A 15,966-nucleotide genomic window follows, 5' to 3' on the forward strand; every position below is an offset into this window, starting at 1 on the left:
GGTCATATGTAATTTATATATTATATATAATCAGATAATATATAATCCAATATATAATTATATATAATCTAATAATATATATTATGTATAAAATCTAAAGTGACACATTCCTATATTTAATTCACATATACCATTACTAAATAAAGTTTTATGAGATTCCGAAAAATTTATTCTGATTCTACAATAAAATGAGCAAGTTGATGAGGATTTTTTAAGATGAAAAATGTAGATGAATAACTTAGGATGTGAGAAAAAGAACAGTAAGAGATAGTTCCAAGGGTTTTTGACTGAGCAAAGGGGTAAAAGGTGATATTTAATATAATATCAAGGGAGGTAGAACTGTGGGGAGTCAGGCATTCATTTTACATTTTGGACACACATATTCCCCTGTTAGACATCCAGTGGTGATACTGAATAGGCAATTGCATGTGTGAATCTAGCGTTGATGGAGGAGCCGAAGTGGGAGAAATAAATGTGAGACTCATCAGTATGTCGATGGTTTTCAAAGCATGAGTCTGGATGAAACTATCAGGGAGTAAGTATAGAAAAAGTAGAGAAAAGAAGACATACCAATATTTAAGAGTCTAGACAAGGTTGAGGAGCCAGACTGGGAGACTGCAAAAGGTGACTAGAGAAGTGAGAGCAAAACCAGAAGGGGCTGTCCAGAGGTCAAGTGAAGAAAGTGTTCAGAAAGGAGAGGGTTCTAGCAACTGTGATGGACGCAGCTGCAAGTCAGGTGGGTCGGCATAGTGAATGCACTGTTGCACAGCGGCTAGATGATGAGGGTGATGAGTAGCTAAGATCTCTTGGGGTCAGCTCATAAGAAGTTTCCAGGGTAAGAGAGAAACTGGAGACAGGAGACATGGACAATTCAGTTAAGGTCAGGTAGAGCAGCAGTCCCTGATCCCTGGGCTGCAGACTAGTACCGGTCCATAGCCTGGTAGGAACCTGTCCACATAGCAGGAAGTGAGCGGTGGGGAAGTGAACAAAGCTTTATTCATATTTGCATCTGCTCCCCAGTGCTAGCATCACTGCCTTAGCTCCACCTCAGTTCCACCTCAGGTCATCAGGCATCGAATTCTCATAGGAGCTCTGGTCGTTGGTGCCAAACAGGTTGGGGACACCCTTGTAGAGGACAGGGATGATAATCAGAGAGGAATATGTGCCGAAAGAGAGTTTTTGTTTCTGTTTTTCAAAGATAGGCGCCATAGCAGCATGTCTGGATATTCGGTGGTAGGGAGCGAACATTGATGATGGAAAACAGGAAAGGATGGCTTAGGGGAAGAGTAAGACATATGACAATGTGCTAAGTCCAAAAAGAGAGATAAACCAAGGGCCCCAAGATGGAATGAAGAGTGTAAACTCTGCCAACACTTATGATTCTCGTCTCGCTTTTTCCGTTCCAAACAAATGCTGTATATACAGCTGGGTTTATGATCGCTGGGATCAAGTTTGAATGTGACAAAGGCCTTGTGTGGGATGGCATTGCAATGGTAGTGATTTTTTTTTTTTAAAATGAGTTTTTATTCAAGTTTTTTCTGGAAATCGGCTGCTTAATCAGCAAAGAAATATAAGGCAATTCTTCCCAACTTCATTTAAAAAAAATGAATTTTAAGAAAAAAAAAACAACTTCTTTCAAAAGGACAAACCAAACTAATGCTCATTATCTAATTTACAGTGGTTCTTTTTTCATACAGTGCTAGGAGCTGAAGGGTGAGAGGCGGGAGGAAAGCAGAGATGGAACAAGGTAGAAAACAAATCTAACCTCACTGTCATGCTGGCCCTGCCTGCTGTTAAATGAGTCTCTTTCATCAGGTCTGGCTCTGAGGTGTCATGTTTATTGTGCCAAAGCCGAAAGAATGGGTAAAAATTTAACTTGGGCTTTGCAAATATGTTTTGCAGTGTTTTGATAGAAGACAAAGGGCTTTCTTTATTTTTTAACCTACAAGGATGGTAACAAACTATTTTTCTAGGTCTTATCAGATTGCTCCCCAAGGGACCTAAATTAGAAATTTTCCAATGTGGTAAATAAGGTACCTTCTCAAAGGCATTTTTTTTCCCTCTGTTTCTCCCAACCAGAGACCAGTTTCCTCAGATATAACATCCAACTTAGGGAATTTAATAGAACGCACACAGATGCCATGGACTCTACTTCCAAAATAGATGGATTGAGGAAGGAAGAAAAGAAAGGAAAGAGAGGAAATAAGGCAGAACCTATCAGATAATTCTTATTGAGCATGACATACAACTGCGAATAATTCAGAGAGATCGGGTGACGACTAAAAGGAACCGTTTAAACAAATACATATTTTTAAAAGATAGTGTTAGCGGTCCATTGCATATAATTGATACTGTCTATTAATTATAAGCTAATTATAAAATATGTTGAAGTTTTAGAAACTTGAGTTGATCTGGACACGAGGTCACGCTTGCTTCATATAGTTGATCACTTTGTTTTATTTGTGACAAACCATTTATCTCTAGATTATCTGTTTAGTGGACAGAACCAGCAAAAAGACTGGTGCTGGCCCTGTGTTTTATCTTTATTTTTATGCCCTACAGATATTAGGAACTCACTTATTATTTACTAAATGAATAATGTTTGGTAAAAGAAACCCATGTGAAACATGTCCATGTCCTTAGAACACACTATACAGTTTTAAAAACTGCATTGATTTTGTTAATATTTTTTTTCTGAATTTATTATTAAACTAATGGCTTTATGATAGCTGGAATCTGATGAAACCCATCTTTGTAAACCACATTTATAACTATTTTCATTTACACATTTACACATTACGGATTATGTGTTGATTGGAAAACTGTTATTACCTCCTATGTCATTTGAAAGTGGCAGACTTTGAAAGTGACACAAATAGAGCACAAGGTGTGTCTAATTAAATTTGGTCAAAATTAGTTCACACTTTATAAAGTTAAAGTTAGACTGAAAATGCCCAAAGCTGAATTGATGGAACAAACCAAATGCGTGTGCGTGTGTGTGTGTGTGTGTGTGTGTGGGTGTGTATTTGTGTGTGTGCGTGTCACAGTTAGTTTGTATTATCAAAAACATCCTTAAACTTAAAGATGTATAGAAAGATGAGATGGGCATCGAATATGTGGCAGGGAACACATCTCAACATATCCAACCCTTCTCCTCCCAAAAATATCCAACAACCCCTCTTATACCAGTATTCTTCATGCCAAGCAGTGGCAGCCGCCTACCTACCAAGCAAGAAAGCTTTGTCAACTCCACATTTTCACCCGCTCCTCACCTGGCCTATATCAGTACTAGTGTCACATAATTTAAAATAGATTAGCTGATAGTTTGTTTTGCTATCTATATGTTCTCCATCATTCTTTTTAAAAAATTTTTCCTGGCTACATTTACTCTTTCAGACTAATTTAGAACAAACCTCTCAAACTCTGTTAAAATCTTTTGTGATATGTTATTGTACTTCATGGACATCGAGATAAAATAATCTTCATGATATTATTAAATAATCTTATCTAGGAAATATTTGTGTCTTTTTAAAATTCAAACATTTTTAATATTAATATTCTTTGATTGCGTTTTATAGTTCTTTTTGTAAAGGTTCTGTGCATCTTATGGTCAGATTATATAATATTTTATATATATATACACATATAGAGAGAGAATATATAAGTATACACATATATTTAGTATATATAGTATACTACTATATATTTAATATATTATTTATATACTGGGACATACTATTATATATATATGCTCTCTATGTATATATTTATATATACATATATATAGATGAGGATATAGATATAATTTTCATTGTTATTATGTAGGTATTCTGTTTCATTTTCTTAAATTAGTATATGAGGGATTTATATATATTAATTGTATGTCTAGTCACTTTATTGAGCTTTCTTGCTATTTTTGAATGAAAAAGTATTCTTGGATATTCTGGCACAAACAGATAGATCATCCATGACCAGCAAAATTCTTGTCACTTCATTTTCAGTGTCTGTGCATCCCTCTTTGTCTCTTCTTAATTAAATGAGATCTTTAGAACTGTGTCAAATAGCAGATTGGGAGTATACTTGTGTTGTTCCTAATTCTGCTGGAAATGCTTTTAATGTTTTATTTTTGAGTCAGCTGTTCACTATAGATTTCTGGCAAATATTTTGTATCATGTTAAGGAAACTATTTTTTTTTCCTCCCCCTTGCTTGCCAAAAATCATATGGTTTTCTCTGTTTCCCAAGGTCATGGTGAGCATGCTAAACCTACTTTGTGCCCGTTCTCACTGCCGATCCTTTGTTGTGTTGGTCTCTGCCAAGATGTGTTTCCAACGTATTTTATGACTCCTATCTAGTGTTCCCTCTCTACTAAGCTATCTTTGATCTGCTCCCTGTTTATTTCTCTCATTCTTCCCTCACCCACTTTGTAATGGTTTTTAGTAAATCCTTCTCCCCCTAAGACCACAAAGTCCTAGAGCTGAAGTCCTTAACTCATCATCTCTAAGTCCCAAATGTCCAAGCCCCTGACATGTATGTAGTAGATAATCAATTGAAATTGTTTTGATAAATTAATACATGTAAAAATTATTGAAAATTTTCCTGTGAATAACAAGTAGGTTATATACTCTTGACTTGGATAGTCTTATTTCTTGGAATTTCTTTCTCTTTCTATTTCTGAGCATTATTTATAATTATGTTTTCAATTTCTTGCATTTTGTCCATTGTTTTGTTCCCAGGAGCAGGCATTGGGCTGTGATCCTCTGAAAATATGCCAGCTATTGAACAGGAAGAAAAAAATTAACATGTCGTATATACTGTGTTAAATCTTGGGAGCAGGATATCTTTTATCTTTTGTTAGTTATCAGAGCTTTGGAGAGGATAGCAGTTATTCTTTAACTTTTAACTGTATTTTATGAGAAAATTCCCTTTCTTTTTTATGTTCAGGGAATAACCATTCGGCCACTGGTAGAGTTTCTTGATGTTAAGAGGGCCAATAAGAAACAGCAAGCTGTCAGTGAAGAAATCCACTGTCGGGTAGGTTTTATTGTACCATAACAATTTAAATGATAAAAGAAAAAAATGTTGGATAAGGTCAAACAGTTTTACACTATGGGCTCATTTCCTGAAGAAGAGGAAAACTGCAGAGGGTTGAAGGGAGGGAGGGCCTGAGAAAGGCCTGAGTTGGGCATATGGAACCCAACTGTGGCTTCTCCAAGCTGGCCTGCTGAACTAGGGAATACAGGGACAAAGAGTCCCCTCTTATTATTTCCTTCAACCTGAAAATGTTTCAACTGGAAGATTATTACCATATTTTCTGTTTTCCAAAATTACGAATAAACTTATAATGAGAAAAATAATCTAAGATTTGCTTGATACTGATGTGACAAACATCAATCTGTCTGAAGATTAATTATTGTTTTATTGCTTTCAATTAAAAAAAACAAGAAGCAAAATTATCAGAGTCTTTGAAATTTAGACATGATAAGAATAGAGTGGAAATTACTGATTTCGGATACAAATTAATGAACCTGCTGTTTTCATTTTAGTTCTTTGATCACGTGAAGACTGGGATCGAAGATGTTTGTGGACACTGGGGTCACAACTTTTGGAGAGACAAGTAAGGAGGCCTGACATCATTGCATTATGCAGTGGCTCTCGGTCACTCTGGATGCATGACTCGTTGACTTGTGTTGTTTGTTTGAGTTGTAAATGCCAGCTATGCTGTGCCATAGTGTGTCCTTCCACATAGAGTTCAGCTATTACAGACACCTGAAGCAATAGTGGCTTTAATACAAGAAAAGCTTATTTCTTTCTTATGCAAATATCCAGAGGTAGGTACTGTAGTTTTAATAAATAAGTTCTGCTCCACAGGCTCCTTGTGGTCCTAGGACCATCTGTCTAGTTGATTCCACTAACAATCTCCATAGCCAAAGTTGCCTCTTAGACCAAAGTGGCTGCTCTAACATTAGCCATTATGTGCACATTCCAGGCTGCATGTGGGAAGAAAGATTATTAGAGACAAAGCATATGCACTAGCTTCCTCTGTCATAAGTTCGCACATAATTCTTCTGCTTATATCACATGGCCTGGCCTCATATGGCCAGGGTTTAATCATATGAACATTTTTCACTGCAAGGGAGACTGGGGAATGCAGTCTACTTTGGTTAAAAACTGGGGATTCCATTATTATTTGTTCCCCCACATGTGTCGACAGTTTTTTTCAAGTGCAGACCTTCAGAATACCTGAGGATATAAAGAGACCAACGGAAATAAGAAATAATTTTAAAACTATGATTATCTGAAAGATTATGTGCACTTATATAAATGTGCATATCTGTATCTATCTGCCTGTCTGTCTATCTATCTAGCTAGCTATCATCTTTTTATCTATCTATATCATCTATCTTCTTTTTCTTTTTTTTTTATCTTTAAAGGCTCTGTGGTAAATAAATAAGATTCAGTGTCTCTCTCCAAGGATTTTCTAGTTGAAGTGAAAAAGGTAGACTAGCCAGGTAGAATCACTGGCTAGGAAAGACATTTGAAGGAAGTAGCATTTCAGCTGGTCCCTGAAGACAGATGGACAGGTTCTAAGCTATATTTGGTGGATCCCTCTTGCCATTCTGCCTTGTCTTTCCTAACTTGCTAACAGATCCCCCTGCCCCCTGCAAATTAACATAAGATGACTAACCTACTGATTTATATAATTTAACATAAGGGGATTTTTAAGTGCTTACTGTTTGCTCACATGTTCTGACATGGTATTAGACCACATGAGAAGTATAAGCTATAGACTCAGGCCTTTAAAATATTGCAGTAAAGGCAACAAAACAGTCACACAGCAAATAGGTGTGTGTGCGTGTGTGTGCGTGCGTGTGTGTGTGTGTGTGTGTGTGTGTGTGTGTGTGAATGATATCATCAAGTCATAAAAGACTTTAAGGGCTAGAACAATATTTACAAGCTCGACCACACCATTTACCGATGTAAGAAGGCCCCTTGGACCTAGACTTACTTCATCACTAAAGGGAAAAAAATTTATGTGTAAGAAGATAGCACTCAATTAACCACATGGAGGCACAAAGTAATAAAATAAAGCAAACTAAAATCTCTACTGTAAAAACATGAAAACAATGGCCATTTATCTTGGGCAGTGTTCACTTTTTTGAAGGCACAGAACCCTAACCTTCTGCTTTGCGTTCTTCTCGGCCTCTCACCTCCATATTTCCCATAGCCATGGCTATTTTCCACCTGCTGTGTCCTTTCAACCCAATCGCTTTTCTCCCTCCCTAGCATCCTACCAGTCCTTGCCTGCAGTGACAAGAAACAGCAGTAACCCAGAACAGTTTGCTCCTTTTCAAAAGTGAAGATTAGGCTAAAGGTTTATACCGCTCTTCTGCCTCCCAAACCAGGGGCAAAATAGGTGTGAGTAAGTGTGGGGATTAGGCCAGCAGTCCCTGGGGCGATGTTAGAAGAATGAAGAGGTGGACGCTGTGATCACGTAGATTTTGTCTGTAACTCAGGTGAAGGAGTGTCAGAGAAAGTCTGGCTGTGTCCTACTTTTTCAGAGAGAGGTACTTTTTCTCCAAGGTATGTGAATCTGTTCTAGGCAAACGTCTACAAACTGCAAGGCTAAGTGGACTAATAAATACTAAAGATGGCAAGGACAGCTTTGATTCATGTCCAAAAGGTAATATTGTTACATGTCTAATGTTTTTCTCTGCAGTATACATGCTTCATTTAATAATGTCATAAACCCTATACATTTCCATGCACAGTGTTTTCCAGGTAAATTTCAAATAGTTTTCTGAGTTGCCATGTAAACTATATAATGCAGGAAAAACAGGGAAGTGGGTATGGAATGATTTGTTGCTGACACAGGCCATGTTTAGCATTAGTTTAAAAATGGTCAGATTCTATCTCTGGTATGTACATAATTGTTGATTTACTAAGGATGACGTAAAAAGAAGTGATTGTTTCAGATATGTTGGGTAACTTTCCCTTTCCTCTGGAATTCTATGCTGCGGATTTCTAGTGGCCTTGCCAAAGAATTCTTGAGGCGTTTGATCCTTTGAGAATGAAATGAAAAGATAACATACTAGGGACACTTATTAAACTTAGCAAAAGGAATCTAATGATATAGAGAGAAACTGCCTAAGTGTAGCTTAGCAGAGAAATGAAAGGTGTGGAGATAAAACAAAGAAAGGAAATGCGCAGTTCCATGCTAAATAGATCAGATGTCATTGTCCTTGTGTGTATTCTTCCTTTTATTTATCTCTAGTGAAAAGCTAAAACACAATTATAGAAGAAATTTTAAAAGATGTGTTGCTGCCAGGAGTCTTGCTCAATGGCCTAACAGGAAATTCAAAATAAACTTAGAAGAAGGTAGCTCCAGTGTTTAGTATAGTGGCCAGTCAATAGCAAAGCATTTTAAGGATGACTTTCTTTAATTATTCATAGTCCTTCAGTATTTAGACAAAGGGCAAGAACCAAGGACGTGGGCTAATATTGTTTCCTTTCAAAGCACAGGTGTGTCTATAAACCTTGGGCTTATGATGATCACTGTAATAAAGTCCTTTCTTTCTCAACAAATGTTTATTACATGCAGTTTCACTTACAGGTTGGCATAATAATGTTACATAACAAACCACCCCCAAAATTAGCTGCTCAAAACAAGTCACTTATTATTAAAGTGCCCGAGTTAAGAAGCTGAGAGTCACTGATCTGGGCTGGGATTGGTTGAACTGGACTGATCTTGCTCATATTTTAGTGGGTTGGCAGGTGGTCAGCTGATCCTGGCTGGCCTTCTCTGTGACCAGGATGACTTAGCTCTGCTTCATGAGGCATTCACCTTTGTTCTGGGACTAATGAGTCACTCCATGCATATTCTTCTCATGGTGATTGTGGAAGCAGAAGAGGCAAGATTTAATGAACAAGCCCATTTTAAGCCCCTGTTTTCATCATCATATCTGCTAATAGTCCATTGGCCAAAGCAAGTAATATTATTGAACCCAGTGGCAGAAAGCGGAACAGGGTAGGTTATCTAGGCCATGGTGGAAAGGCAGTGCCAAGCAATATGGCAGAGGATATGGAAACAGGGAGGAATTGGGACCAAATGATTCATTCTATCATACATGCTTACAGTGTGCCAGGCAGTGCTCTGTGCATTGGTGGTACAACAAAACAGCAACAGTGTGATATTAATTAACTGAAAATTTTATTTTCTTTATTTCCAGGTTTAAGAAGTTTGATGACAAATACTTGCGGAAGCTTTTGATTCGGGAAAACCAACCCAAGTCAAGCATCGTTTCCTTATATAAAAAGCTTGAAATAAAACATGCCATTGAGATGGCAGAGACTGGGATGATAAGTACTGTCCCTTCTTTTGCATCTCTGAAGTGAGTACTGTTTGGCAAGTATAAGTTAGTATTGCTAAATATGTCTTTATAGCTTTTTGAAACCAGTAATAATAAATTTGACCCACGTCCTGGAGATACCTAAATTCTCTTGGTAGAATGAGATTCTAATTAAATTGTGAAAGCCTAGAAATGTTTAGTTATGACATGTCACTCCACATCATGTTATTTTAGAATCAACTAGTCAGAAAATACTTTGTCATGTTTAGGATGCTTATGCTATTATTATATTTGCTTTGGGCAATTCAGTGCTTTTTGAAGGTAAATTAAAGTCTCTTTGGCAGGCATTTTGAACTGGAATATTTGAAGATGGGTTGTGTTTGCTATTATACACATGCATGCAGTTATTTATCTATTTCCTCATAGGTTATTACTCACAGAATCACAGTTTAAGGCTTGGAAAGAACATTAGTAATCATCTAGTGCAATGGTTCTCAGCCCAGGCTATACATTAGAAACAGCTTGGGAGCTTTTAAAAATATAGATATCTGGGCCTCACTCAGACCACTAAGATCAGAATCTCTGATATGGAGAAGCAGGTACAGGTATCTTTATAAGTTCTTCAGATGTCTCTAATATGCAGCCAGGATTGAGATCCACTGATCTAGTCTGTCTCCTTAATTTTAAACATGAGAAAATGAATATTCAGAATTGTAAAGTGATTTACCTAAAGTCTTACAACAGATCTATGGCAGAACAGTAAATACTCGGTTAGTAAATGAGGTTATGTCATCATGTAAGCGTCATTCCTTTGCTGTCACAAAAATGACAGAAATTACTGGTTTCACTGGTTTCTTCTTTCACTGATGAGTTTCAACCTCATTTAAATTAAACGTCACCTAATTAAAATACTGTCTGGGGGAGAGTTGAAACGAGAGAGGAAGCTCCAGATTACACCCAACCATATAAACTGTGATTTTTACTAGGACTTTAAGTTCCCTATAAAAATTATGGGAGTTTATACAATCTATAATAAAAAGAAATAGTGATCAGAATGACTGGAGGGTAAAGGCATTATATCGCATTGTAAATAGTAGTGGATTGAGCAGAATGGCGAGTTACAGTCTTACTCTGCGAATAACTCTGTGTGACCTTAAACTAGTCCATTTATTTCCCTGAGGTTGAGTTTTTTTTTCCAAGTAGAAAATGGGGCTATACTTGATCCTTAAATTTCCATCTAGCTTTACAATTTCCACTGTTTTTTTTATGCAGTGTTCCATTTGCAGTTGGAGCAACAGATAATAGAATTATCCAGTTTCTCGCAGGAGAGCCATTGTCTTTGTGAACACCGAAGAAAGAAATCACAGTTTTACTCTGTTCTCAGTTCATTTTGAAGTTGACAGTAAGCAGAGTAAAGGCAAATGTTTAGGGTTAAGGAATGAGGTTATAAAATTAATGGCTAGATGCATAGTTGGATAAATGAGTTCCATATTGACATTCCACCTCTCCTGAAATGTTTTCTCTGGAGGAAAGCAGAAGCAAAAAGGGATCTAGATAATAAGGAATTATATTTCTGGCTATAATGGACTATATATAGGCCAAACCATCTTCTGAAACACAGCTAGAAAAATAGTACAAAATATATTTTAAAAGTCTACTTGAAGGCAGTGCAGTGAAGGATATTTTTAACCAAGAGTTAATGGAAGAGGGCAGTCCAAGAAGATGGAACTGGCATTTGGTGCTATTTTCTCCCTGGATCCCAAAGAAGGTGTCTGACAGTATAAAAAGCTAAAATTGAGGTTTCGACAGACTGATTAGTCTTAGAAAACAAAATTGGAATTCAGGATCTATAAAGAAGGATGAGCTCTTGTGCCCAGCCATAGGTTGTTACCCTAAAATCTGTACCTCAATCGTCAAAGAAAAGAAGTCTAATCTAGAATTATTTTAATCCACAATTGTTTAAATCATATGAGATTGACATACCCATCCCAGCTGCTTAAAAGGAATAAACTTAAATCTCCTCAGGAGGAAAATAAGATAACAAAGAGACTTAACTGCCTCCATGATTTTTTATTAATAATGTCTAGCAACAAATCAGAAGAAAATCAATAGACAAAATATAACTGAAAACATTGAGAAAAAGATAAACAAAAACAGAATAGCACAAAGAGAATTCAGATAATTGCATTATCGAACAGGGACTTTAATAAAAATAATTTGTTTAAGGAAAGAAAATGGCTTTGACATTTTTGGCATTGTCACAGAAATTATATAAATAAAAAATATCTTAGTGGAATATTTGAGCCGAAAGTAAAGTAACTAAATTTAGGCTCTCATTTGATAGTTGTAAAAGCGGATTAGGTAAGGATGCAGAGAAAATTGATTAATTGGAATATAAGACAGAAGAAAATAACCAGAACAGAGCACAAAGTCGGCAAAAGGGGATGAGAAATATGGGAAAAAAAGTAAGAAACATATGGGATATGGTGAAAAGTTCCAGAGGGAAATGAGAAATTGGAAGAAGCACTATTTTAGGACTGTTAATTTCCCCAAACAGATAAAAGACATGAACTTTGACAAACACCAAACAAATTAGATAAGAAGAAAACTAAAAATAGGTACATGGTAGTAAAAATTGCTAAAACTCAAAAACACAGGGAAAGTTTTAAACGTACTCAAAGAGAAAATGAGACCTATTTTATTAAGAAAACTGACAACTATTTTTCAGCAAACGCAGTGGAAAACATTTGATATCTTCGAAATTTTTAAAGAAAGTAACTGATAACCTAGAGTTTCATTTCCTGTTAAAATACCCTTCTAACAATAAACTAAAATCATTTTCAGAGAAATAAAAACCATCACACTAAAATGAATAATATAGGGTTACACACAGAAGGAAAAGAGACTCATAGAGAAGCATGCAGATGCAAAATGGAAATAAAACAATGGAAATGGTTAATATTTGTAAACTTTAAATAAGTATTAATCGCATGAAATAATAATGCCTGTATGGTTTTAAATGTACTCAATTAAAATTAACAACAAGAATAGGTTGTATGTTGAGAGGGAGGTGAATAGTGTTATTGTGTTGTAAGGTCCTTGCATTGTCCAAAAGTGGTGAAAATAAAAATGTATTTTGGACTTTAATAAGTCAGTGATTAATGCTGAAATCCCAGGTAACCACTAAAAAAATAGTAAAAGAATGTAACAAGTTAACAGAGAAAGGAAATAAAATAACAAAATAAAATAAACTTTAAAAGGACAACAAAGTAGAAAAAAAATTATAGAATAGTGGGGCCAACAGATTGCCAATAGTAAGACAATAGTCTTAACTCCAAAAGGTAATTAATTACATTAAATATAAACTTACTCCATTCAAAAGAAAGAAATGATCAGAATACAGAATGGATAAAAATATATAACTCACTAGATATTGTTTATAAAAAACCAACACTTTTATATAAGGGTATAAAAAGGTTAAATAAAAGGTTGATAAAAAAGATACTGTTAAAGCACTAAACAAAAGAAAGTTTATGAAATTAAATTACCATTAAATGTAAGTATTATGGAAAAAAACATTACTAAAGATGAAGAAATACATTTTATAATGATAAAAGTTCAATTCTATAAGACATAACAAGTCTAAATTAGCATACAAGTGATAACATCGCCTTGAAATATATAAACCCAAACTTGACAGAACCATAGTAGAAATTCACAAATTCATAATTATCGCGGCTATATTAAGTAGAAACAAGGGAGGTAGTTGTGTACTTATCACTAAAGTTATGCAAATATGTTGGTAAAAATTTGGTGGAAACATTGTTCAAGAAAATCTGATAATAAGATTGTTATTTATTGAACTTATTTGTTCATTTTCACTCTAAAATTCTGTGAATTAACTTTGCTGATCAAGTTAAGGAAGCTAGACAGCTATCTATACAATGATGCCTCGGTCTGAAAAGATGCTTCTTAAAAAAAATCATCTGAGCAACTGAGGTTGAGGCAAAACTGAATCTAGAGAACTGTCCTGAAGCAGCTTTGAATTTCTGTGCCCTTTCCTTTGTGTGTATCTATTAGCCATTGGGCATAAGTTTTTCTACCCCAGTAATTACTGTTGTGGTTGGTTTCTAGAAACAGCAAGTTTGCATTTAAAAATAATATAAAATAATATGCTCTTTGATTTGTGCGCTCTTGGTTCATCTTCTATACACATTTATGTGTATTAACCATTCCAGCTTTAATTTCTTTTCTTAATTTACCTTTTAATCTATTTATTTTATTGTACTATCTGTTTTTGTAGGCCCCTTAAAGTCTTTTGAAGGAGTTAGAGTAAAACTATATAAATATAGTCAATTCTCATTGTTTGCCGTATTTACGTTGTTTAAAGTTCCTGTGAACACTCATTTGTAGATACTCAGCCACTACTCTTGAAAAATACAGGGTTATTTTCCTGTGGGTCTCTTGTCACAATATGTTCCTCAGCCAATCAATACATAATCTTGTTTTATGTGTGTTTTGGTTTAAATACCCTGTATTTAATACGTTATTGTTTCATTAATATTGAACTTGTGGCCAATAGAAACATAACTCATGCTTGAACAAAATTTATCTAACACATATTTTCTTTGGAAGGCCCATCACAACCTTATTGCACACAGGAACATCATGCAGCACTTCAGAACTATGCTCAGGGGCTATTTCAAACAGCAAAATCACCAACAAAAAGCACAAAAAATATGAAAAATATGCCACTAAAAAGATTATAAAAAGGATGTTTTTTAACAGTAAGAGAGCTGAAACAAGAAGACAAAGCATTGCCATGTTCGACCTCATTTGGGAATCTGGATGTTAGTCATCACAAATTTTTCCCCACTTCGCACATGTCCATGAATGACTGGGAAAGTACCATGACTATTGATAATGTGTTTATAAATGAATTTCAGCAAGTAGGTGAATTTGTAAATATGTAATTCCCGAATAATGAGGATTGACTCTATACACATACATATTAGAAACAGGGTCTTTGCAGGTGTTTCTAATGAAATATTTAAAAGCCCAGGCCATACTATCAAAATATATCTAATTAAACTTCTGTTGGAAAAAAACTAAGCCATATTACTTTACTTATAGAGTATTAGAAATAATAGAATGAGAGAATTATAAGCTACTATATTTTATCTTTCTTAAAAAATAATTGTGTGAACAGACTCTGAAAAGATGATTAAACTTGTCCTGAATTATTTCAACAGTGAAAAGTTTTGGAATTTTGAATTATTTGAAAATGGTGAATTATTCCTAAGTATTATTCTTTAAACTAAAATCCTTCTTAAATAATAGTATTATGTGTCTAAGAAAGAAAATCAAATGAAATCAATGATTTCAATATTTGTTAAACACTAAGACATTCTTTTTCTGAACTTTCACAGTGACTGTCGTGAAGAAAAAATAAGAAAGCTCACACCTGGTGAAATGGATGAGATTCGAGAAATATTATCACGAAATCTCTATCAAATCCGTCAGCGAGTGAGAATAATTTATTTAGCAAAGTATTTCCTTCCTTTGACTGAAAATATGCCTTCTGATTGTGTGGTATACAATTATAGTAGATACTACTCCATCATTACATCAACTCCTGAGCTCCTCACTAGGCACCTTCTCTTCTCGCAAACCCCATTCCAATGTGTGCTGCCTTGTTAGGGTACCACTCTCCTCTAGACACCATGGGTGAAAACTTGAAATCTCCTGGGTGTTCTGCTACTAAGGGCTTGGAGATTTAAAAATAATATATACATAAAACTAATTGGGAAGAAAGTAATTGATTGCTTTCTTTATTTTTTTAATGAAATACCTTTTAAGCTTAGAAGCCTTTTAAAAATGTATTTAATTTTCCTTGTTATTCATAAAGTACTTTAGTTTCTTCCTTTAATGTATGATCTGAGTCACTGCATCTCCATGTTAACACTGCATTCTAATAATTTTCTAATAATACAGCTAACAGTGAATGAATTTAATTTGCCAAACCCTATTTCAGCACGTTGCATGTATTAGCTCATTTAATCCTCCAATAAGCGGTAAGGGTTACCATTGTGTCCATCTTCTACAGATGAAGAAATTGAGGCCCAGGTAGTGAAGTGGTACATAAGCCGCACTGCTTATCAGTAGACCTCCCCACTCATGTCAAGGTCATCTCTGTAGCTTTCTAGCTGGTCTCTCCACAGGCTGCCCCATTCCATCCTGTATTGCTGTTGCTTCCTCATTTTCCCTAAAGCACCTTTTAACAGCATCATTCTCCTATTTAAAATGAAACAAAACAACAGTTGTGGCTTCCAGGCTAAACCGTTCTACTAGAATTTGGGATAAAAGTTCCACCTTATCCAACCTTATTTCCACGACTCCCTCACTCACACACCCAAACTCTCACGGAGTACAGGTTCGGCTTCATTCTTCGGCCTGCTTTGCTCTCTTCCCAGTCTCCACTGCTGCTTCCTGTCAGCTCAGCTGACACACATCCTCTAATTATTAAAGTCCCCCAACAACACCTTCCATATTATTCCCAACCCTATCTTTAAATGGGATAGCATTTGGAGCTTATGCCATACCACACACTTTTAGTAC

At 35.5% G+C, this 15,966-nt stretch overlaps 1 protein-coding gene across 1 annotated transcript in view; it reads left to right on the plus strand.

Annotated features, from left to right (window-relative positions):
- The window catches only part of SLC9A2 (solute carrier family 9 member A2), a 75,694-nt gene that overhangs the window by 55,653 nt on the left and 4,075 nt on the right, over positions 1–15,966 (plus strand). The window contains exons 6-9 of the mRNA XM_016161850.2: positions 4,943–5,032; positions 5,545–5,615; positions 9,229–9,390; positions 14,778–14,874. Of these exons, the coding sequence (XP_016017336.2) occupies positions 4,943–5,032; positions 5,545–5,615; positions 9,229–9,390; positions 14,778–14,874 (420 nt within the window). The remainder of the gene's footprint in view (positions 1–4,942; positions 5,033–5,544; positions 5,616–9,228; positions 9,391–14,777; positions 14,875–15,966) is intronic.

Source organism: Rousettus aegyptiacus, unplaced genomic scaffold (genome assembly GCF_014176215.1).
Source record: "Rousettus aegyptiacus isolate mRouAeg1 unplaced genomic scaffold, mRouAeg1.p scaffold_m13_p_7, whole genome shotgun sequence".
Taxonomy (NCBI): Eukaryota; Metazoa; Chordata; class Mammalia; order Chiroptera; family Pteropodidae; genus Rousettus; species Rousettus aegyptiacus.